We start from the raw sequence: 20,268 nt of genomic DNA, 5'->3' as shown, positions 1-20,268 counted from the left end.
TGGGGCCGAGGGAGAGTTTTGATGTGAACCGTTTTTTCATACTGGAACATTCCTAAACAAACAAACAAAAAAACACTGGCCGATGAGCCAAGCCTGATGGGCCAGACCTGTCTCCCAAACCCCCGTTCCTTTCCCATCCCAGGGGCTGTTCGTTTCCTTTTCCCTCAGCAGGAAATGCTCAACACAGACCGTGGGGAGGGGGATCTGCGCAAGCGGCTGCTCCCCATTACGAAATGTTTTCAATTGTGGAAAGGCACGTGTAAAGCAATCACCTCCTCCAGGTGGCACCCAGCGAGGCCCACCTTTGCCACCGACCCTGTGGTCCGGCCTGACCCGGGACTTTTCATGGAGAACTGGGTAAACGGTGACAAACCAAGCTATGCCCTTCGCTGGCCTTTCAACACGCTGACATCCGACTCTGATGCCCTCTTCCTTCCCGCCAGCTAGGCAATCTGCTTCCCCAGGCACCCAGTCACTCCAGCATTCCCCAGGGCGACTTTCCACCCTCTGAGCTCAACAAGCAAAGGAGGGCACACTTCAAAGTCCTGGACGCTGCAGGGAGTGGACCGTGGAGTGTACTTTTCCTAGGGCACACCATTTCTGAGTTTCCCAAGAATGCAAAGCTCATCTCTCCCCCCGCCCCCACCCCTCGGCCTTGAACACAAAGGCCTGGGATTAGATGGATGATGAGTTTCAATTATGGCCAAATGAGGGACATATGAGGGATCTGAAGACCAGCCATCCACACCAGAGGGGAAGTTCAGACTTCTTAGAATTCAGAGTTTGTCTTCATATTTCTGCGATTTGCTGGTACTGTCATAGCATGACAATCTGTAACCTTCTCGGGGGAGTTTAAATGGAAACTCTGCGTGCCTTTTGTGCAATGACTTCATCGGAAAGCACATCTTTTGCTGTAGCAACACAGTGACGGCTGCCATTTCAACAGCCGGTTTCCGAAGCTTGTTGGCCAAGCAGCCCGTGCGTTACCACTGCACGCCAGCACATCTCAATTTGCAAAAGGCGGCCACCTCTAATCAAGAGAGGTTATTTTTTTGGGTGGAGATTTTTATTAAAAAGGGGAAAAGCTTCCAAGTCCAAACATTCTAGGTGAATTACCTCAAGCTGAGGATTTTGAAATAAACCAGAGGATTTCAGTGGTTTTGTTGCTTTGTTTTGTTTTATTTTTAAGCAAGAGAATGCTTTTTTCAAAGGAGATCTTAATCAGCATCCCATTATATAAACTAGGAGCTACTTGGGGTAAAGCTGGGGGTGGGGGGCTAGAGCTCCATTCACTGGTCTCTCCTTTCCTCCCCCCTCCAAAATGCCAGTGGCCTTCAGAAACCAGCTCGAAAACCTCCAATAAAACGAAACGTGACACACACTCTCCATTCTTGAGCTAGAGCTATGCTGTTGGAATGGCCGCCACTAGCCATGTGTGGCCCCTGAGCCCCTGAAATGCAGCTCGTCTAAAGTGAGTTGTGTTGTTACTGTAAATACATATCTGATTTCCAAGCCTTTTATGAAAAGAAGTATATGTCTTATTAATAATTTTCATACTTATTCCATGTTAAAACACAATATTTGGGGCCGAATAAAATCATTAAAATTAATTTCACTTGTTACTTTTTAGCTTTTTAAATGTGGCTACTAGAAAATGTAAAAATCACACACATGGCTCCCATTGTGACTCGTGCCATGGGGCTAAGTGGAGCCTTCCCTGGGGGTAAGCAACCACATCAGGGTCCTGGTTGGCTGGGTTGGGTTCCGAACCTCAACAGAAGTTTTTAAGCAAAGTGCCTAGCATCTGATTCTGATGCTGGATCCAGCCTGTTTGAAGTTCTCAGCAGCATTTGATGCTCACACTTAAATTTCTCTCCACCTACTTCTCTTTCCTCCCCTCTTGCTTGGATCATCCAAGATCCCTAGCCTGCTGTGAACTCCCTTACCTACCATCCTTTCACCCTTAGCCAGATTGTTAGTGATCCCAACAACTGTAAACCATCTCTGTTTCTGTGTCCATTTCAAGCCTGACCCCAAAAGCCACACGTGTTACGGAAATCATCAGCTGATGTTTAGGAAGGGAAACCCAAAGGGTGGGAGAAGTGTCAACAAAAAGAGCTCATGTGCATCAGTATTACGGTGCACAAGTCATTCATCCATTCATTCGTTCATTCATTCATTCATTTCACTAAAGGAGCAATTATAGCTAGCATCTATTGAGCACTTACTATGTGCAGGTGTTCTAAGTGCTTTCATGTCTTGACAATAAATATGAATTGGGCATCCATCAGGCTTTGTGCTAGGTGCTGAAGAATCAGCAGTAAGCAAGAGAGAGAAAGACCTGTCCTCATGAGCAGACAGGCTAGCGGGGAAGACAGTGAGAGAAAGGAAGGAGGATAGGAAAAGAAAGGAAAGAGAAGGAAAAAAAGAAAAGGAAAGGAAAGAAAAAAGAAAGGGAAAGGAAAGGGTGGAAGGAAGGAAGAAAGGAAGAAAAAGAAAGAAAGGAAAAACTGAGGAATCTTGAGGGACACCCCAGCAGCAGTGAGCACACCTAGCACCCAGATATTGGTTTCTAAACACCATCCTCAAAAAAAAAAAAAAAAAAAAAGGAACCAGGACTCCTTGAAGAAATGGTTGATTGCAGGGCAAGGGCAAGGAAAGCACAAAATGAGCCTGGAAGATCTTCTGGTGTCAGAAAATGAGGACGTGCTCACCAAAATGACAAGGGCATATTGGAAGTTACACAACAGCTAAGTTGAAGGATCTCCTAATGACCAAATCAGGGACAATTCAGCTGCAAAATGAATAAATGATAGCAATGGATTGTAAACCTATAAAATAAATATATCTAGGTTCACACTGATGCAAATAGCAACTGAATAAAGAGATAAATAGGAGAAGAGACAGTGCTTCCTTACAGCACAATCCCAATCAGTCAATTCAGAAGGAGTGATGCAAGTAGAGAGTGATCACTGCAGTGCTCATTGTTGTAGGCAAGAATTGTCAGTTGTCATCAGGAGATGCTAAAATTATTGGGGGGAAGCATAATAATGGAAAACAAGCCATTTACATTACCTAAGTATATCCTCATAAGATAATTATTCATTACAAAGAGAAAAGTAGTAATTTAATGGTGGAGAAACCTGGCAATCACCTCCTGGAGCAAGGAATCAAAGTGAACGTCACCAGCGTTGGGATGGACAGACACCGTGTGCCTCCTGAGATGCTGTCCCGACAGTCAAGCAACATCACCTCGACGGCGTTCTTACCAAAACTGCATAAGCTGAGTTTAATCATGAAGAAACATCAGATAATCCCAATTGAGGGACACACTACAAAATACCGGCCAATACTCTTTGGAAGGTGTCAAGGTTGTGAACAGACCAAAGTTCTCTGATTAAAGGAGACCAGAGGGCAGCCCAGGTGGCTCAGCGGTTTAGCGCCGCCTTCAGTCCAGGGCCTGATCCTGGAGACCCGGATCGAGTCCCATGTCAGGCTCCCTGCATGGAGCCTGCTTCTCCCTCTGCCTGTGTCTCTGCCTCTCTCTCTTTCTGTGTCTCTCATGAATAAATAAATAAAAATCTAAAAAAAAAAAAAAAAAAGGGGCGACCAGAGATGTGAAAAATAAACGTGCTGTGTGATCCTGAGTCGGATCCTCCCCTGGTGGGACAGCCCGTGAAACCTGCGTAGGGTTTGTAGATGAGTTAATAGCATTGTATCAACATCAGAGGCCTGGTTTTGATCAAGCACCGTGTCTGCGCAGGATATTAACTTTTGGGGAACTAGACGAAGGGTATGCTAGAACTTTCTGGCGCTTTTGCAACATTTTTGTAAGTCTGAAATTATTTCAAATGGAAAAGTCCAAAAATAAAAGAGAAAAGAGACAGAAAGCAGGTTACTAATTGCCAGCTGCAACGAGTGCCGCACCGAGCAGAAGCAGGCAGGAAACAGCAGAAGGGGATGTTCGGCATCACCCCCCAGGAGCTGCCATCTATGCTCAGACCTCAGCGCAGAGGGAGACGCCAGCACGACGCGGAGGAACAGTGCTCTGGCTACGGAACAGCATGCACGAAGGCCCCGAGGCAGGAAAAGTTTCATCCCTGTTCTTCCCTAGGAACACCCGCTAGAGAAACATGGTGGCATCTGTCGGACGATGCCGGAAGGACAGGAAAGAGGTCCACGAGTGGATGGAAGCGGAAGCCCGAGCGATGCCTCTACAAGCCGAGGAATGGCTGGAGCTGCCAGGAGCCAGAAGATGCCCGAAGGATCCTCCCCTACAGCCTCAGGAGAGCGCGCGGCCCTGTGCACACCTTGATGTCGGACTCCGGGTCTGACGGAATGGAGGGGTGCTGTGTAGGTCACCCCGTGTGTGGTCCTTTGTTAGGGCCGCTCTAGGACACCCAGCCACCGTCCTTCATGTGTTCTGTGAGTCACTTGTGCATTTGCTTATTAAATATTATTTGCTCAGAGCATTACTTAATATCTTAAAATCCAGCACAGGCCAAGCCCCCCTTGAAAATCCAGTCTTGTCCTTGGCAAGCGTGGATCGCACAGCACAAGTGTGCTACAGTCACTGTGGCTGCTTTTTAACACCCTCTAGAATCAGCACATACCCACTGGAGGAAGCGCTCGCCCCGCGCCCAGAATCACCTCCCAGAACCTCAGCACAGGCCAATTAGGATAAGAAAAATGACTGCTTTTCTGCTGCTTTTCTTTTTTTCCCCAAAAGAAAGATCTCTGAAGACCTGATATTTCTCTAGCGACAAACCCCGTGTCTTTTCCCCGCCTCCTCCCCCTTCCATTCAGGCTCACTCTTGTGATCTTTGCAGAAAACACGGATGGTGGAGCTGGGTGTGACCCTCCTCTAAGCCTGCATTTTCATCTCTAAAATGAGGATAACCACATCCACCTGCCAGAAGTGCTCTGAAGACCAGATAAGAGGAAGGCACATATTTTTAATGCCATTTATATGAAATATCCAGAATACGCAAACCCTTGGAGAGAGAGAGAGCAGATTAGCGGTTGCCAGGGTTTGAGAGGAGAGAGTGGAGAGTGACCACTGATGCGTACGGGGCCTCCTTTCGGGGTGATAAGAATCTTCTGGAACCAGACAGTGGGAGTGGTTGCACAGTGTGCTGAACGACCTAAATGCTGCTGAATTTTGCTCATACGCTTTACAATAGTGAACATGATGAGTTTTATATTAGGTGTATTCCACCAAAATTTATTTTTTAATTGGGTAAGACGCATCTGCCTGGGGTAAGTGACACCAGCCAAGTCCCTCCACCTGTCTGAACCTGTTTCCTCATCGGCAAAATGGGGCGGGGCGGGGGGCGTCAATAGAACCTGTGCTATGGGTGGTTGTGCAGATTATACCAGTTGAGCCACAGACATGACGGGCCTGTGAATGCCCTGACAGGCTGCTCCCCGTGGGACCGCTAGAAGGACTCACCGCCGTAATGCAGACAGAGCAGCGGATCTGGAGACAATCTCAGCCAAGGGCCTGGGCTCGAGTAAAGCAAGCATCGTTTCCCCTTAAGATGCCAGGCAGGCTCCATCCGGCGTTGGCCTGTGTAGGCTGGTTCTGGCATTCTGACTCACAATAATACGTAAAGGTTGGAGCAGATCATATTTTAAACCCCAGTAGCTTGGTCTGAGCAATTGGGCGCTCTGGATGTAATTCTGCAGGTAATTTGAACGATGCTATCTAATTTCAAATGTCCCTGCTCTTACGAGTGCAAAAGCAGCATAATTTTTAATTAGTGGGTAAACAGTAAATAATGGATGGCGGTAAGTGGACACCACTGTTAATTAAAAATCCATGGTTGATAAAAATCAATTTGGCCCATGCATTGAACTCAGTCTATCAGGTCCCTGTGAAAAGTTGTGCAATTGGCTCACAGCACCATCTGCTTTCAGCTGTTCCTTTAGCTAAGACTTTTCGGGGCGGTGGGGGCTTGGCGGGGGAAGGTAGGGCGGAAGGGGGGAGAGAAAGAAACCATCAAAAAGCTACCTCAGATGCTGCAATAGAAAAATCTTGCACAGATTCATTTGTAATTGGTTAATTTAATTTTTGCAACCTTTAAATCGAAGCTCTGCAAACAGCCAAGAGGCGATGTTGTGCTCTGGTATTTTCACGAAGAAGACCTCCAGTTGGGTTTTGGGTTTTGTGTGCGTCTGTTCTGAAGACGGTGAGATTTCATGTCATCTCCCGCCTTCATGAAATCCTAATTTCTCAGGGAGAAACAAGACAAACTAAAACACAGCCAGCAGGAACATCCTGTCTGAGGACTCACAACAGAATTTCACGTCTAGAGCCATCTCCTCTCGGTAGCTTCAGAGAGTACAGGGGGGAAAGGCTTGTTTTCTTTTGAACAGAAAACATTTCCTCGAGAAACAGAGCTTTGTGGAAACAATGTCAATATAATTTTCAGGGCCCGTTTGCTATTTTGCTCGGAGACATAAGCTCGATTTTCCTGCCAGGGAAGTAACGCTGACCCCTTTGGTCCTTTTCCTCCCTCTGCTGCATGCATTCTCCAAACCGCCACTTGGAGATCGGTTTCGTTGACACCAGCGATGCTCACACTAACCCACAGGGCTGAGTCCGGGGGCCCCAGAGTCTCCCGATGAGGCTGCTTGCAGGGGCACGAGAGGGTCTGAGGTGCAGACTCAGATGTGAGCCCTGGCTCGGGGTCCCTGGTGGGGCCACGCTGGCCGTCGGGCCCAGTTCCGGGGCCCACCCGCACGCCACAGCGTTCTGCGTCTGGTCCTCGAGACCTGAGATGTGCCCAAGTCAGTGCAGAACTACCCGAAGCTTCTTTTCCAAGTCTCCCGTTGGTGTGCACTCACCCTGCGTGCGGAGTGGCCCGCAGAGCCCTCGGGCAGCCCGAGTGGCCACGTGTCCGTGTGGGGCCAGGTCAGCCCCCACTGGGCCGGGTGGGCGGTTGTTTTCATTTCTCCTGTTTGGTTGAAACCAACAGATCCGCTGTAGGACACACCCGAAATATGGAAGGACCCGGCGCTGCCCCAGCACTTTTGCCCATTTGCTCATCCGTTCGTTCGTTCATTCATTCATTCATTCATTCAGCAAATTCATCCCACCAAGTCTTGAAAACAGCCCCGTCCCCCTTGCCTGTGATGTACGAGGCCAACCGTGGCTGCGTCGGGCACCACCTGGGCTCAGCCGCATTCGGGGAGCCCGGGCCCCATGCCAGCTAAGCTCAGCTCACCCGGCCTGTGCCTCCGCCCGTGAGAGGAGCTGACGCTCATGCCCGTCTCCGAGGGCAGCGAAGATCAGGAACCGATACTCGGCGTGGCTGGGCCCCACGGCATCAGCTGTGACTTCTCCGCTGGGCTCCGGGGACCCCAAGAGTCTCCAAATGAGACCCGGGGCCTCCAGGAAGTGAGGGATCTACTCTGCCTCGTTTTCCTGTGAAGCGCCTGGGGCCCAGAGAGGTTTGGGGGCCACACGCCCCATCGGCAGCTGCCAGAGGACAGCGCGGGGACCTGAGGCCGTGTCCGGCGGTGCCAGGAAGGTGTGGGGTGCAGCGGAGGAGGGGGCACAGTGCGCCTGCCACTTGCTTCTCCGCTCAGCCGACAGGCCTCCCCGGCCCCCGGCCACGCAGGGCCCGTGTCCCTGAGCTGCCCCCGACCCCTTGGACGGCGGCTCGGGCGGAGGAAGTGCCGTTGGAAAGCCCTGCCGCGGGGTCGGGGTCGAGGCCGGACACCCCTGAACACGGCCTGTTGCTGTAATATCTGGACATCGCTCGCCGCCAAGCTTCCCACACATCCCGCCATCTGGGTCGTGTCAAGCCCAAGCCTCTGAGTGGAGATGACGGTTTCTGGGGAAATCGCTGCTCTTTAGCAGCTGAAGGCCTTGGTGCTCTCGCCTTGGGACAGCAAGTGGACGAGATTGTGAACAGTCCCGTGGCCAAGCCTGGCTGGTGTCCACGAGATGAGTACATGTGGGGGTCACTCAGGAGGGCCTGAGGCCCCTGCTGCTCACGGCCATCTCGCCGTCCCCGTCAGGCGGGTGCATCAGCCCTGGTACCCGCCACACGCGTACTGGGCGCCCGCTGTGTGCCAGGCGCTGGCCTGGGGCCCCTGACGGGCAGGCGGACAACAGGCCTGGCACCGAGGAGGGACCGTTACGTGAGTGGCCTCCAGTGGCAGTTCTGGCCTGCTCCGTGGGGTGGAGGCCAAGGGGAACCTGGGCTCTTGGGTGGATGGGGGGTGCCGCCCCGCTGCCCAGCACCTCGGTCTGGGCCTAGAGTGCCCTTGTCCAGGACTGCAGAGGCCTTCAGCGCCACGCAGCGGGGCCTGGCCACAGCGGCCGGGGCTTGGGAAGGCCTGGCCTCCCGGGAGTGTGGCACGGCACAGCCACGGTAGCAGGCCTTCCAGCTCGGGAGCCTGGGGTCCCCTCGCTCCACGGGGGTCGTGGCTGAGATGCAGAGGGTGAGGAGTGCAGACGCGGCCCCCGGCAGCCTGACTTGCGGAGGCAGAGCTGGATGCCCCGGGAAGGGGTCCGACGGGGTCTGCCTCTCTGACCCCGCTTATGGCCCAGGATGGGCTGGGAGGGCGGGCAGGGCAGACAGAGCTTCTGGGGTGCGTCAGGGTCACTAACTCACGTCTGTCTGCTTTGCAGCCCGCACCGCAGAGACGACTGGGACGGCAGGGGGTGGCCGCCTACGCTGGGAACCCCGCTGCCAGCAGCCCCTGCCCCACAGAGTACCCGTCACTGCGCCACTGCCCCCACACCTTGACGGGCCCTGGGTCTCCACTGGGTAAGACTCTGAGGTCACCCTGGTTACGGGCCCCTGGGCAGGGAGACTTCACCCTCTCTGAGCCTTGGCATCCATGGGGCACGATTCATCCCGTTGGCCAAGAGGCCTGCTACCTGCCGAACATAGGGCTTTGCAGCCACGGTGGGGACAAGCATCAAACCTGCTGACACAGGAATAAGTGACCTAAACCTGAGATGGCACTAAGCTCTGCAATGAAGGGAACAGAACAAAGGATGTGACAGCCAGTGACCTGGGTGGGGCGGGGGGCTTCTGAGAGGTGGTGACACTCAGCTGAGAGCTAAGAGAAGAAGGAGCCACCCAGAGACCCAGGGGAAGAGCCAGGCAGAGGGAGAGGCTGGTGCAAAGGTCCTGAGGCAGGACGCAATGGGCCAGAGAGGGCTCGGGGGTCCTGTTTATCCGTCAAATTCTCTTTCTAACCCGACAGGCTTGCCTGACATTTCAGAGGCCCTGTTTGCAGCTCTAGGCAATGGGCTTTGTGCTCGAACCCTCATCCGTGGAGCACAGACGCTACACAACAGCTGAGTCCTCCCTCCGGGGTGAGGGAGAGGGAAGCCGTGGCCTCCTCCACAGCTAGTACATCCTTCCCTCCCCCACCATCCCTTTGGGGCCGGTCCTGTTCTGGCGTCAGGGACTGGACTCTCCGTGTCCTCCATGCACCTCCTGGGGTCAAGGAGAAACCCCACTGCCAAACATCTGTTAGCACTCGGGGTGGAGGGAGGGGACGTGAGCTCTGCAAAGCCACTTTGGATGCGTTCCCAGGCTCTGCCCACCCCAACTCCACAGGGTCCAGGTAAGATCCAGGTGCTGCTGGTCAAGTCACCCTGAGACAGAGCTGGGCTGTGGGAAGGTCAGAGCTGGTTGCAGGCTGCTTCTGCCCTGAGACCACAGCATTCCAGGACAATTCTTCTAGAAACCTCTAGAACTTTCTTCCTAGAAAGTTCCCCTTCGCGCTCTCCAGACAGGCTTTGCTGCTTCCTGGAGGCAACTGCAGGGAATGATCCACAGTCTGGGAACCACTGAGACGGCCACTGTGGTTCCATTAGGCAAATCCCTCGCTCCCCAGCCCTGTCCGAGATACAGGTGAGGACAGGATGGCCTCCCACCCTCAGGTGTGTGAGTCACCCCTCTCCTCTTTTGCGACCTCCCATACTGGCATTTCCTTTCCGATTTTCTTTGAGCCAGCTTGCTTTTGTTTACCTAAATATATTCATTTATTTTTACAGCTTTATTGAGGTATAATTGGTATACAGTAAACTGCACACATTTGCAGCGTACTATAATTATTTTTAAAGGAAGTGTAATATCACCCCAGATAGGGAGAGCGGAGCCACCTGCCATAAATAGGAGGTAACTGTAAAAAGAAAGTCAATGAAAACAAAACAACATAATTAAATTCTCACTAGATTCGTTGCCTGCCTCGGGTCCTGGGTCTGTTTTCTCTGGGAGAAAAGGGAGGTTGGCGTTAAAGACATATTAGTTCCAACAGAGACTTTCTCCTTAACATAATCAGAAAGATTGAAAGGAAAAGAGAAGGGAAACTGTTTTCGTGCTGGGTAAGAACATATTTCCTTTGCTCCATCAGCCTCGCCAGGAAAACTACCGAGAAAGTAATAGTACCGGTGGTGCGCGCTCACAGTGGCCATGCGAAGGGGGCCCCGCCTGGCCTGCTTTCCCCTGGAACTCATCCAGCATCCACCCGGCCTGCGCCCTCAATGCAAAGTCTCAGGGGCTCCCCTGCCCCCAATCCAGGTGCGGCCGTGGGTCTAGGAGTCACTTAGCCTCTGTTTCTCCCAACCCCACCCTGTGCTTTGTCATCACCGGCAGAAGAGATCCTGGGGGCCGGGTCCAGCCCACTGCCTATTTTTGTAAATAAAGTTTTATTGGCACACCACCAGGCCCCACCCCACCCCATTTACTTATCGTCTCTGGCTGCCTTAGCTCTGGAGACCACCTGGCCCACCAAAACAAAAATATTTATTATTATCTGACCCTTTACAGAAAAAGCTTGGTGAGCCCTGGTTTCGATCAACAAATCTGTCACGGGCACAAATGAAATTTGGTCAGGGAAGTCAACTAGCCAAGGGGAGACCGGACGTAAGTGCCCATCAACCACGATTCACTAGTGAGGCCCCAGGGAGGGTCCCCTGGGTGCCAGGCTCTGGGCCAGGAGCCAAGGATCCACTGGGGAAAGAACGGGCAGGCCACTGCCTCCTGGAGCTCACGGCACAGGGCTCCCCAAATGGTGCAAAGGAGCCCCCCTGGGCCCCGTGCTTCCTGGAAACCCTGACCGTGGGCCCGATGCCTCTGTGTCACACGGGAAGGAGCTGGGCATTACCCACAGCTGCTGAGGGTCAGAAACGGGATTTGAACCCAGGTCCTCTGGCTGCAAAGTCTACGCACTTCTTGGGCCAGTAGGTATGCACAGGTAGGAGGGCGGGACGTCAGCTGGAGAAGGCAGTCAGGATTGCAGGAGGAAGAAGAAGGCTTTCGTGGAGGCCACAAGGCAAGTGGAAGGCCCGTGGCGTCAAAGGTGGAGCTGAGACCACTCAGGGAATCGAGGCGGCGGGGCCAGCTGGGGGACAGGAGCCCAGGCAGAGGGAGCGGGCTCGCCGTGCAGGTGCTCCCGGCTCGGCCCAACCCCCGTCTCTCTCCCTCCGACAGCTGTGAGGTGCGCCCCGGACCCGAGTTCCTCACCCGCTCCTACACCTTCTACCCCAGCCGCCTCTTCCGAGCCTACCAGTTCTACTACAGGGACCCCTCCTGCCGGGAGCCCGCGCACTCCCTGCTCATCAAGGGCAAGGTCCGCCTGCGCCGGGCCTCCTGGGTTACCCGAGGTGCCACCGAGGCCGACTACCACCTGCACAAGGTGGGCATCGTCTTCCACAGCCGCCGCGCCCTGCTCGATGTCACCAGGAGCCTCAACCAGACCTGGGCGGGCCGGGACTGTGCCCAGCGGCTGCCCCCGGCCCGGCCCTGGCTGCCCGGCGCCCTCTACGAGCTGCTGAGCGCCCGGGCCAAGCAGGACTGCACGGAAGCCCTGGGCTTCACCATGCACGAGCTCAGCCTGGTCCGCATGCAGCGCCACCTGCAGCTGCAGCCCCGGGCCGGGCCCCGGCTAGTGGAGGAGCTGTACCTGGGGGACATCCACACCAACCACGCGGAGAGGCGGCACTACCGGCCCACGGGCTACCAGCGCCCGCTGCAGAGCGCCCTGGTGAGTCTAAAGCCCTGGGAGAGTGAGCTCTGAGCCCCAACCCAACTGGCCCCCTATGGGCTGGTCCCTGCCTAGGACCCTTCTCTGCACCCCCAGGCTGGCCTACCTGCCTCAGGACATTTGCACATGCTGTTCCTTCTGCTTGAGACAGCTTTTCTCAGATCTTTACAGGGCTGGCTTTTCCCAAAGGAACCACAGTTCAGCTTGTCTGAGGTCCTTCCTGTGGGCCCCACGGGGTCCCCTTCTGCCCCTGCTGGGTGTGTGGGCTTGGGCAGGCCTCTCTCAGCTCTCAGATCAGACGTTCCCTCCAATCCCCACTCTGCACATTTTCCAGCACTCAGCTTGCCCTGGGCTGCATGGTCCGTTTTCTTGCCACCTTCTCTAGAAGTAGACCCTCTGCAAGGGCAGGGCCCTGCTCTCTCCTGTGTCCCCACACGTGGCCCGGGTCTGGCAGACAGTCGGGGCCAATGTTAGTGAATGAACTGGGGAGAGGTCAGCGCTCCTCCGGGGCTCCGCTGGACGGCCACACCGCCCGTGGAAGGTGCCCCCGCAAAGCTCCACATGGACCTCGCTGCTGTCTGGAGCCGGAGACGCTGAGTGTGCCCCTTCACACTAAGGCCGGGGAAAGCAGCGCTGCTCAGGCCCTGCTCTCAAGACGCCATCACCCGGGCATCTTCTGAGAAGACAGGGTCAGGCCCCGTGGTCCGGGTGGGGCCTGGGACCCTGCATGTCTAAGGGGCTCCCCGGTGGCCCAGAGACCGCCCTCTGGGCAGGGGCTGCAGTACAAAGGGACATGTACTTCCCCCCCTCAACTCCCACGTGGATTTCACCTGGGGTGCTTAACCTAGATTCTTAAATTAAGGGGTCACTAACATACCGCCCTCATTTGGGGGAGATCTGGTGGCCTTTTCCTGCCTGATGGGCACACAGGCCCAAAGAATCCGAGCTCCACTCATATGATATATTCTTGGCACATAGTACAGAGCCTGGTCCACATGGGGCGGGGGCTCGTGACTTCTCTGGCGAAGCCGGGGAAGCCTCAGGACCCACCCCCACCCCAACTCAGAAAAATGTTTGTAGGAGCGTAAGATAAAATACATAGAATTTAAACAGAAACCAATTCTATTAAAATAACCACCCAGGGAACATCAGGGATATCCTTTATTCTCTGTAATTGAGGGTAAACAAGGTCCCAGTATCCTATTAAGAGGAGACAGGCAACAAAGTCGGAGGTTCCAGAAGTTACAGGGCTTCCTTGCCTACCCTGGCAATTACAAGAAAAGTTAACTTTTATTAGTGTGGCTGTGTGGAAAGTGAAGTCAAGGTAGGGCGCACCCAAGGAATATTTTTCAAAAGCGAGAATGAGTAGACTGGATATGTGAGTTTGGGAGCCCCTGTCGAGTGAGCCCTTAGGCAACCCTCCTGTGTCATTCAGCATGTATTGAGTGCCTACTGTGTACCCAGCACTCAAGGAACTAACCTACCCCTCCAGAGGTGAGCAGCTGCGTGTCAAAGTACCCCAAAGAGAGGCACGAGGGATGAGCCCCATGGTACCTCCTCTCCTCTCCCGCCCCCTCCTCCCAACCCAGGATCTGGAGAGCAGAGAAGCAGCACAGGAAGTTCTCATCATCAGAAAATCAGCCTGAGTTCTTTTCGTGACCTCAAAATTATTCCCTTTTTGGCAGCCAATGTTCTAGGCTGGTCTGACGTTAATCCTACTTAAAGACAAGAAGGCCCTGGCAGCAGGGTGATTACCGGCGCCCACCACCTCATTAGGAGGGCAAACTGCTCTGAACACGGAGAGGATGGACCCCCGGGGGCGCAGAGGATGACAATTTTCATGTCTCCCCAGGCAGGGCTGTGGGGCCGCAGACTCCTGCCCTCCTGCTGCCTGCCCAGCCAGCGTGGCCAATGCAACCTGCACAGTGATTGAGAAGCAGAACAGGAATGTGCGCGTAGATGAGCAGTGCCAGATGTACAGACATTAAATTAAATATCTGCTCAGCAACTGCCCCCTCCTTGGGGGAAAGAGAGAGAGAGAGAGGGAGGGAGGAAAGAGAGACAGAGAGGGAGAGAGAGAGAGAGAGAATTTCAAAGAAGAAAATGCTGCAGATAAACCCCCAAGTAACGAATTAGTCGTTACCTTATGCTCTCTGGGGCCCGGGCCTCGCCCATGACCCAAACCAGATGGTAAACATGAACATTTTTAGAAGTTAATTTAAAACCAATTTGATCCCCAAATTCATTGCCTGGATGTAGAATCCTAATCAATCAGCCAACACTCGACCGAAATCATCTAAGCCTGGTGTCACCTCTGGGGGTTAATTAGAAACTGTTATGTGCTGTTTGAGAAATAACTTTATGTAACAGGTTTGAACCAGTGAGAGTTTGGCTTCCGCACAAGTGTGAATTCTGCTGGCTGGGGCCTTGTTAACACGTGCAACCCCGAAACCTCTGCAGAATGATGCCAGGAAGGGTTTTCATCTTTCATCCCCTCCGAATGCATCAGGAAAGAAGATGCCTGGTCTCTCTCATCTCTCACCTGAAGGGCTCACTAGCTCTCAATTTGTTTCTGTTATGCAGAAAACCACTTGCCCCGAATTACCAGCCGGTATCCCAAGTGTCCTGCCTGCAGAAGATCTCTCGTTTGCAGGGGGAATCGGGGAGGACAGGCCTGGTGTTATTTTGATGTAATGCATTACGCCCTGTCAATACACATCAGTGCGACAACAGTGGGAATGTGGGTTAAAATGCCTAAATTAGACTCTTATCAGCCAGCGTTCCAATTACCGGCACTCCAGCTAACTACCCAGCCGGCTCATTTCTTCCCATTACGCTTTTGCAGCCATTTACCAGCATTTCAAAGTGCCTTCGACTCTGTCCTCGAGTCAAAATCTCCCAAACCAAAAATAATATAGTCTTCTGTATTATGGAAATCAAGTCAAGTTTAGGTTCATCATAGAATACAAATAATAAGCTGAAAATGCGGCAATCTGAAAAAGAAAAAGAAAAGGCAAACTGTTTCTTAATCGTCCTAGAGTTTCTTTCTAAAGGAGGACTCCCGAATGCCACTTGTTTGGCATGAAACTCACTCGGCAGCCATCTGTGGAAATCTTTTGTTTTTTTTGGGGAAAAAAAAAAAAAAGCTGATTTCCCAGCCAGGCCCTCCAAATTCACCTCTTTCCCCCTTGCCCGTCCAGCCCGCACCCCTGGCCTGAGATGGCAAGAGCAGGGGATGTCTACTAAGTTCCCACGTCAACCTTGCTTTGACAAGTGGTTGTTTCCAGGACATTCACCTTTCAGAACGATGCTCTGGACTAAATTCTGGCCAACAGGTCTCTTTCAAAACACAAAACAAAAACAAATACAGAAACAAAAAATCAAAAAACCCCAACAACCAAAAACAAAACAAAACAAAACAAAACAAAAACAAAAACAAAAAAAACCAAAAACGCACCAGGATGTGTCTCTCTGGTTCCTGTTTGGCCTCTGCTGAGCCTTTTCCCTCCAAAATGCAGACTGACTACTCCCACGCACTTTGGCTCGGCATCTGTTCCCTGCTGACGTGTTTTACTGTAAGCCCAGCTCTGCGCCTCTGTGAAGCAGGGACAACTGTAAATGAGGCCAAAGAGAGAGCAAAGCAAATGCACGGCCTGGGACAGCTGAGGGCCGTGGCTGTGGCTGCCACTCGAGAGGGTGGCTGGTTTCCTCTATGATAAATAACACTAGAATGAACATCTCTGGGCTACATCTCTCCTCCACTATCCACTAGTGCAGACGCTCCGCAGTGGGCGCCAGAGGCACGATTACATTAATGGGCCTCATCCGTGTCGGCGCACGCACTTTCCAAGGCGGGGAGGGAAAGATGCTCATTTACCCAGGGAGGTTCTTGAAGCTACAAGAGCCTCTCTTGTCCACCCCAAGGTGGAGACGGCACTGCTGTGAGGACAGTGAAGTTTCCAGTATGGAAGGGATGGGGAAGAGGCGCCAGAGGTTCCAGCCCGTCTCCTCCACTTCCAGGCTGGAGACCATGGCAGGCCGCCCGGCCCACCGTGTTCCAGCGTCTTCAGCCAGAACATATGACAGTTGCCCGAGCAGGGCTGAGCATGATGCCTGGCACTTAGAAGGCTCCTAAAAGTGAGGGGTACGGAGCAGGGGGAGTAACGGTGGGTCAGGAGAAAGGTGACGACTTGGAAAGGCTGCATCTCAGGACCAAGCAGGATGCGTGTGGAAAGGCCACCTGCAAGGCCCAGGGCATAAGGCGCCTCCATCTCTCCTTCATCCATCCGTCCCTGTTCAGCCAGTCAGTGTGTGGCCGCTGTGAGCCAGGCACCGCACCAGGCCCCGGGGCTGCAGTAGCCACAGGGCCTACCGTCCAGCACAGGGGGAGGGTGGAGGGAAGAGGCCATAGGAAGTGGCAGGTCTATGATCTGGAAAGTTCTCACTAAGGCCTCGCTGAGCTGAGATAGGAAGCAGCCTGCCAGGAGACATCCGGGGTCAGTTCCAGGTAGAGGGATGGCAGGTGCGGAGGCCCAGAAGGAGGAGCTTAGTGAGATCCGAGGAAAGCAAAGTGGCCGTGGGGGCGGGAGGCAGGGAGTGACCCGCGGGCGCGACCCCACGACACCCCCGCCTCCCCGGGCTGCACCCTGACGCCTCCTCCACGTCGGGCACTGACTGTTCTGTTTGTCTTGTGCCAGCACCACGCCCGGCCCTGCCCAGCGTGCAGCCTCATCGCGCGCTCCGACGAGCACCACCCGCCCGTGCTGCCCCCCCAGGCGGCCCTGCCCCTGCGCCTGGGCGGCCGGTGGGTCAGCCCCGGGTGCGAGGTGCGCCCCGCTGTGCTGTTCCTCACCAGGCTCTTCACCTTCCACGGGCACAACCGCTCCTGGGAGGGATATTACCGCCACTTCTCAGACCCCGCCTGCCACCAGCCCACCTTCACGGTCTACGCCGCGGGCCGCTACACCAGGGGCACGCCGTCCCGCAAGGTCCTCGGCGGCACCGAACTCGTGTTTCAGGTCACGCGGGCCCGAGTGACTCCCATGGACCAGGTCACCACGGCCATGCTCAACTTCTCCGAACCGAGCAGCTGCGGGGGCCCGGGGGCCTGGTCCCTGGGAACCGAGCGGGACGTCACAGCCACCAATGGGTGCCTGCCGCTGGGCATCAGGCTCCCCCACGTGGAGTACGAGCTCTTCAGGATGGAGCTAGACCCCCTCGGGCAAAGCCTGCTCTTCATCGGACAGAGGCCCACGGACGGGTCAAGTCCCGACACCCCGGAGAGGCGTCCCACGTCCTACCAGGCGCCCCTGGTGCTCTGCGACAGAGTGGCCCAGGGGGTGTCTGGGGTCCCGCGACACGGGCCTCCACAGAAGCCCCTCCGTGGTGGGGGGCCCTGGGCTCTCCCCGTCCTGCCCCTCGCGCTGGGGCTGGCCTTCCTCACGTGCCTATGAAATTGGCCTCTGACCTCTAGGCCGCCCCCGGACACTCGCCACCCTGGTGGACTCCCCCGGGGCACAGACTCCTCCACGTGTCCGCCGAAGGGCCTGTCTTCCCGCTGCTCTGCCGACAGTCACGTGGCCCTGCCGTTGCCCGCCGGGGCTCTCGGGGGTCTCAGCCGCTGAGCCCGTGGCACCTGAGAAGCCCGAGGCACCTGCGAAGCCCGTGGCACCTGCAAGCCTGTGGCACCTGTGAAGCCTGCGACACCTGCGAAGCCCGCGGCACCTGCGAAGCCCGCAGCACCTGCGGAGCCCGCAGCCCCTGAACCCGTGGCACCTGCAGAGCCCGCAGTCCCTGAGCCCGCGGCACCTGCGAAGCCTGCAGCACCTGCGGAGCCCGCAGCCCCTGAACCCGCAGCCCCTGAGCCCGTGGCACCTGCGGAGCCCGCAGTCCCTGAGCCCGCGGCGCGGCCCGCTAATTCAACTCGAGTGTCGAGCACGAACCCGGGCGCGGCAGCGTCAGGTGCTTGGCGGGGTCCCCGGGGCTGGAGGGCAGCAGCCCCTCTCCCGCCCGACCTTGGCGTTCGGGGGCGCGGGAGCGAGGCTCTCTGCGCGGGTGCTGCCGCCGCTCTGCCGAGCCTGTGGATCCTTGTTTAAAGATTATTAATTCGAATTTAGCAACACAAACTCGAACCAGAGCCATGAATTAAAGATGCTGCTCCGGGCTTTCGGTACTTGGCGGCTTTCTGGGAGAGGGCTGGTCTCTTCAGGGGCAACTCAGCTTTCTTGAGTTTTGGCTGCGGGCGTTTGTGTGCACTTGCCTCCGCGTCGGGAGTCGGGCCTCAAGCCGTCTACGTGGCGCGGCTGGAGCAGCCCTCCCGGCCCGACCGAGGAGGCCGCGCGGGGCCCAGGAGAGCGCTGCGCGGCGCCGGCTGCTGCGGGCAGGTCTTTGGAGGAGCGCGGCGTTTCCAGCCTTTGGAAAGTAATTAATACTAATGACAGCGGCGACACTAAGGTGCTCTGTAATTAGCCCCGTACAGGCATCCTCTGTTTTCAAGATTCCCTGCGCTTAACTGACAAGGAGGGAGAGAGACCTCCGAATGGGTCTTTGGGACCATCCTAGGGAGAGATCGGGGTCGCCGGGCCCCCGGGCAACGTCGGCTGGCCCCGATGCTCACGTGCCGGTGTCCCCTCTGCTCAGAGGGGGCTGCCATCAAGGTGGGGACAGGCTGCGCCTCTGCAGGGCCCCCACCTGCGTTCCTGGGGCCTCACCCGTAACACTGCGAAATTTACTGGCATCCTGGTGGCTCCAGGGTTTCGGGGACTCTGGGGCTGGGATCCGCCCCCCTCCTGCCTCCACCGATTCCTATCTCGGGCTCTTATCACAGATCTCGAACAACAATACAACAATCGAGGCTAACGATGCTTTCAGAGGGGAGCCCTGTGTCCCCTGTTAGATTGGTGGGGTTCCATCAGCCCGCTGAAATTGCTCTCACTTATCCACCCAGCGTTCTTAAAAGAAAAAAAAAAAAACCCACCAAGTTAATATTCTCGGTAGGTCTCAGAGAGCAATGAGTGTTCCTGGCATATTTACCAAAGTACAAAAAAATAATTAGATTATTTACGGTCTCAGGCTGCACCAGGGTGGGGGGTACAGTTGCTGGTGGGGATGAGGGTGGGTGGCGATAATGTGTCCATGGCTGAACAAGTCTTGTATCCGAGGCTCGAGGCAACCATGACACCATTTGTCATCAAATTTGAATCTTTTAATAAAATTAAACAGCCTGAAAAATGTTCTCGCCGGTTATTAAAGTCAACCAAGGGGATTATGGTTCTAAAGAAAGGAAGTGAAGTGTCTTCCAGGGAATGTGTGAAAGAGAATAAAACCAGTGGAGGTAAACCCCGGCTGTCTGTTATGCCCCTTCGGTTCAGGCAACTGCCCTGCCCTGTTACAAACTCTCCCAGAGCTTCCAGTACACTCGGAATAAAATGCCTACTCCTCGGTCACTGATGTCTGCAAGGGCCAGCTGCACCTCCCACACCCTCGCTGCATCAGCCTTCCTTCTGTTTCTTGTCCATAACAACCTGTTTCCTACCTCAGGGCCTTTGCACATGTCACTGCTGCTACTCTTCCCCTGGATCCTCAGGAGCTTGGCCTTTTCAAGTCTCAGACCAGATGTCACCCACTTGGGGAGGCCAACTACCTGCAACCCCAAACAGCAGCCCCCCTTCCCCTTCTGTCCTTCTATCCATCCATCCCTTCCATCCTGCTGTCTCTTCTTTAGAATGCTCACTGATCACACTGTCGGAAACGACCATCCATTCACGCATATGCTCTGCCTCCTGCACCACAACTATAAGCTCCACGGAACAAGGAAGGCCCGAGCTGGCCTCGACAGTCCTTTCCAGCAGGGCACGCGCACACCAGCACCTCAGTAAGTACAGGCAAGTAACACGTGTTTACGATGCCAGTCCGTCCTCACACCGAGACCTGTGACGGGGCCCCTGGCTCATGCCAGGCACAGCAATCTCTCACTGGGGGGCAGGGGACACGGGAGGTGAGAGCTGTGACTCTGCATCTTGCTCCTGAGGATGCTAAAGACTCAGAGAGGACAAAGGGCATTGCCCAAGACCACCAGCACCTGGGCCCCAGAACCCGAGGCCTGAACATCTGTCTTGGGGTGTTTCTGGGGCCCCAGACCCCTCATAGGTAACAGTGGAATTCCTTGACTGTATTTGGGGAAAGTGACGCAGAGCTGCCTTGTGGGCACAGCATGAGCCACTGCTATTTAGAGTCCCCCGGGCTGGACCC

The 20,268-nt window shown here is 54.9% G+C and overlaps 1 protein-coding gene across 1 annotated transcript in view; it reads left to right on the top strand.

Moving 5' to 3' along the window:
• Positions 1-19,248, top strand: part of APCDD1L (APC down-regulated 1 like) — a 52,491-nt gene extending 33,243 nt beyond the window's left edge. The window contains exons 2-4 of the mRNA XM_077873731.1: positions 8,645-8,783; positions 11,466-12,018; positions 16,716-19,248. Of these exons, the coding sequence (XP_077729857.1) occupies positions 8,645-8,783; positions 11,466-12,018; positions 16,716-17,471 (1,448 nt within the window). The 3' untranslated portion in view covers positions 17,472-19,248. The remainder of the gene's footprint in view (positions 1-8,644; positions 8,784-11,465; positions 12,019-16,715) is intronic.
• The last annotated feature ends 1,020 nt before the right edge of the window (positions 19,249-20,268 follow it).

Source organism: Canis aureus, chromosome 26, assembly GCF_053574225.1.
Source record: "Canis aureus isolate CA01 chromosome 26, VMU_Caureus_v.1.0, whole genome shotgun sequence".
Classification (NCBI taxonomy): Eukaryota; Metazoa; Chordata; class Mammalia; order Carnivora; family Canidae; genus Canis; species Canis aureus.
This window is presented reverse-complemented; position numbering and strand designations above follow the sequence as displayed.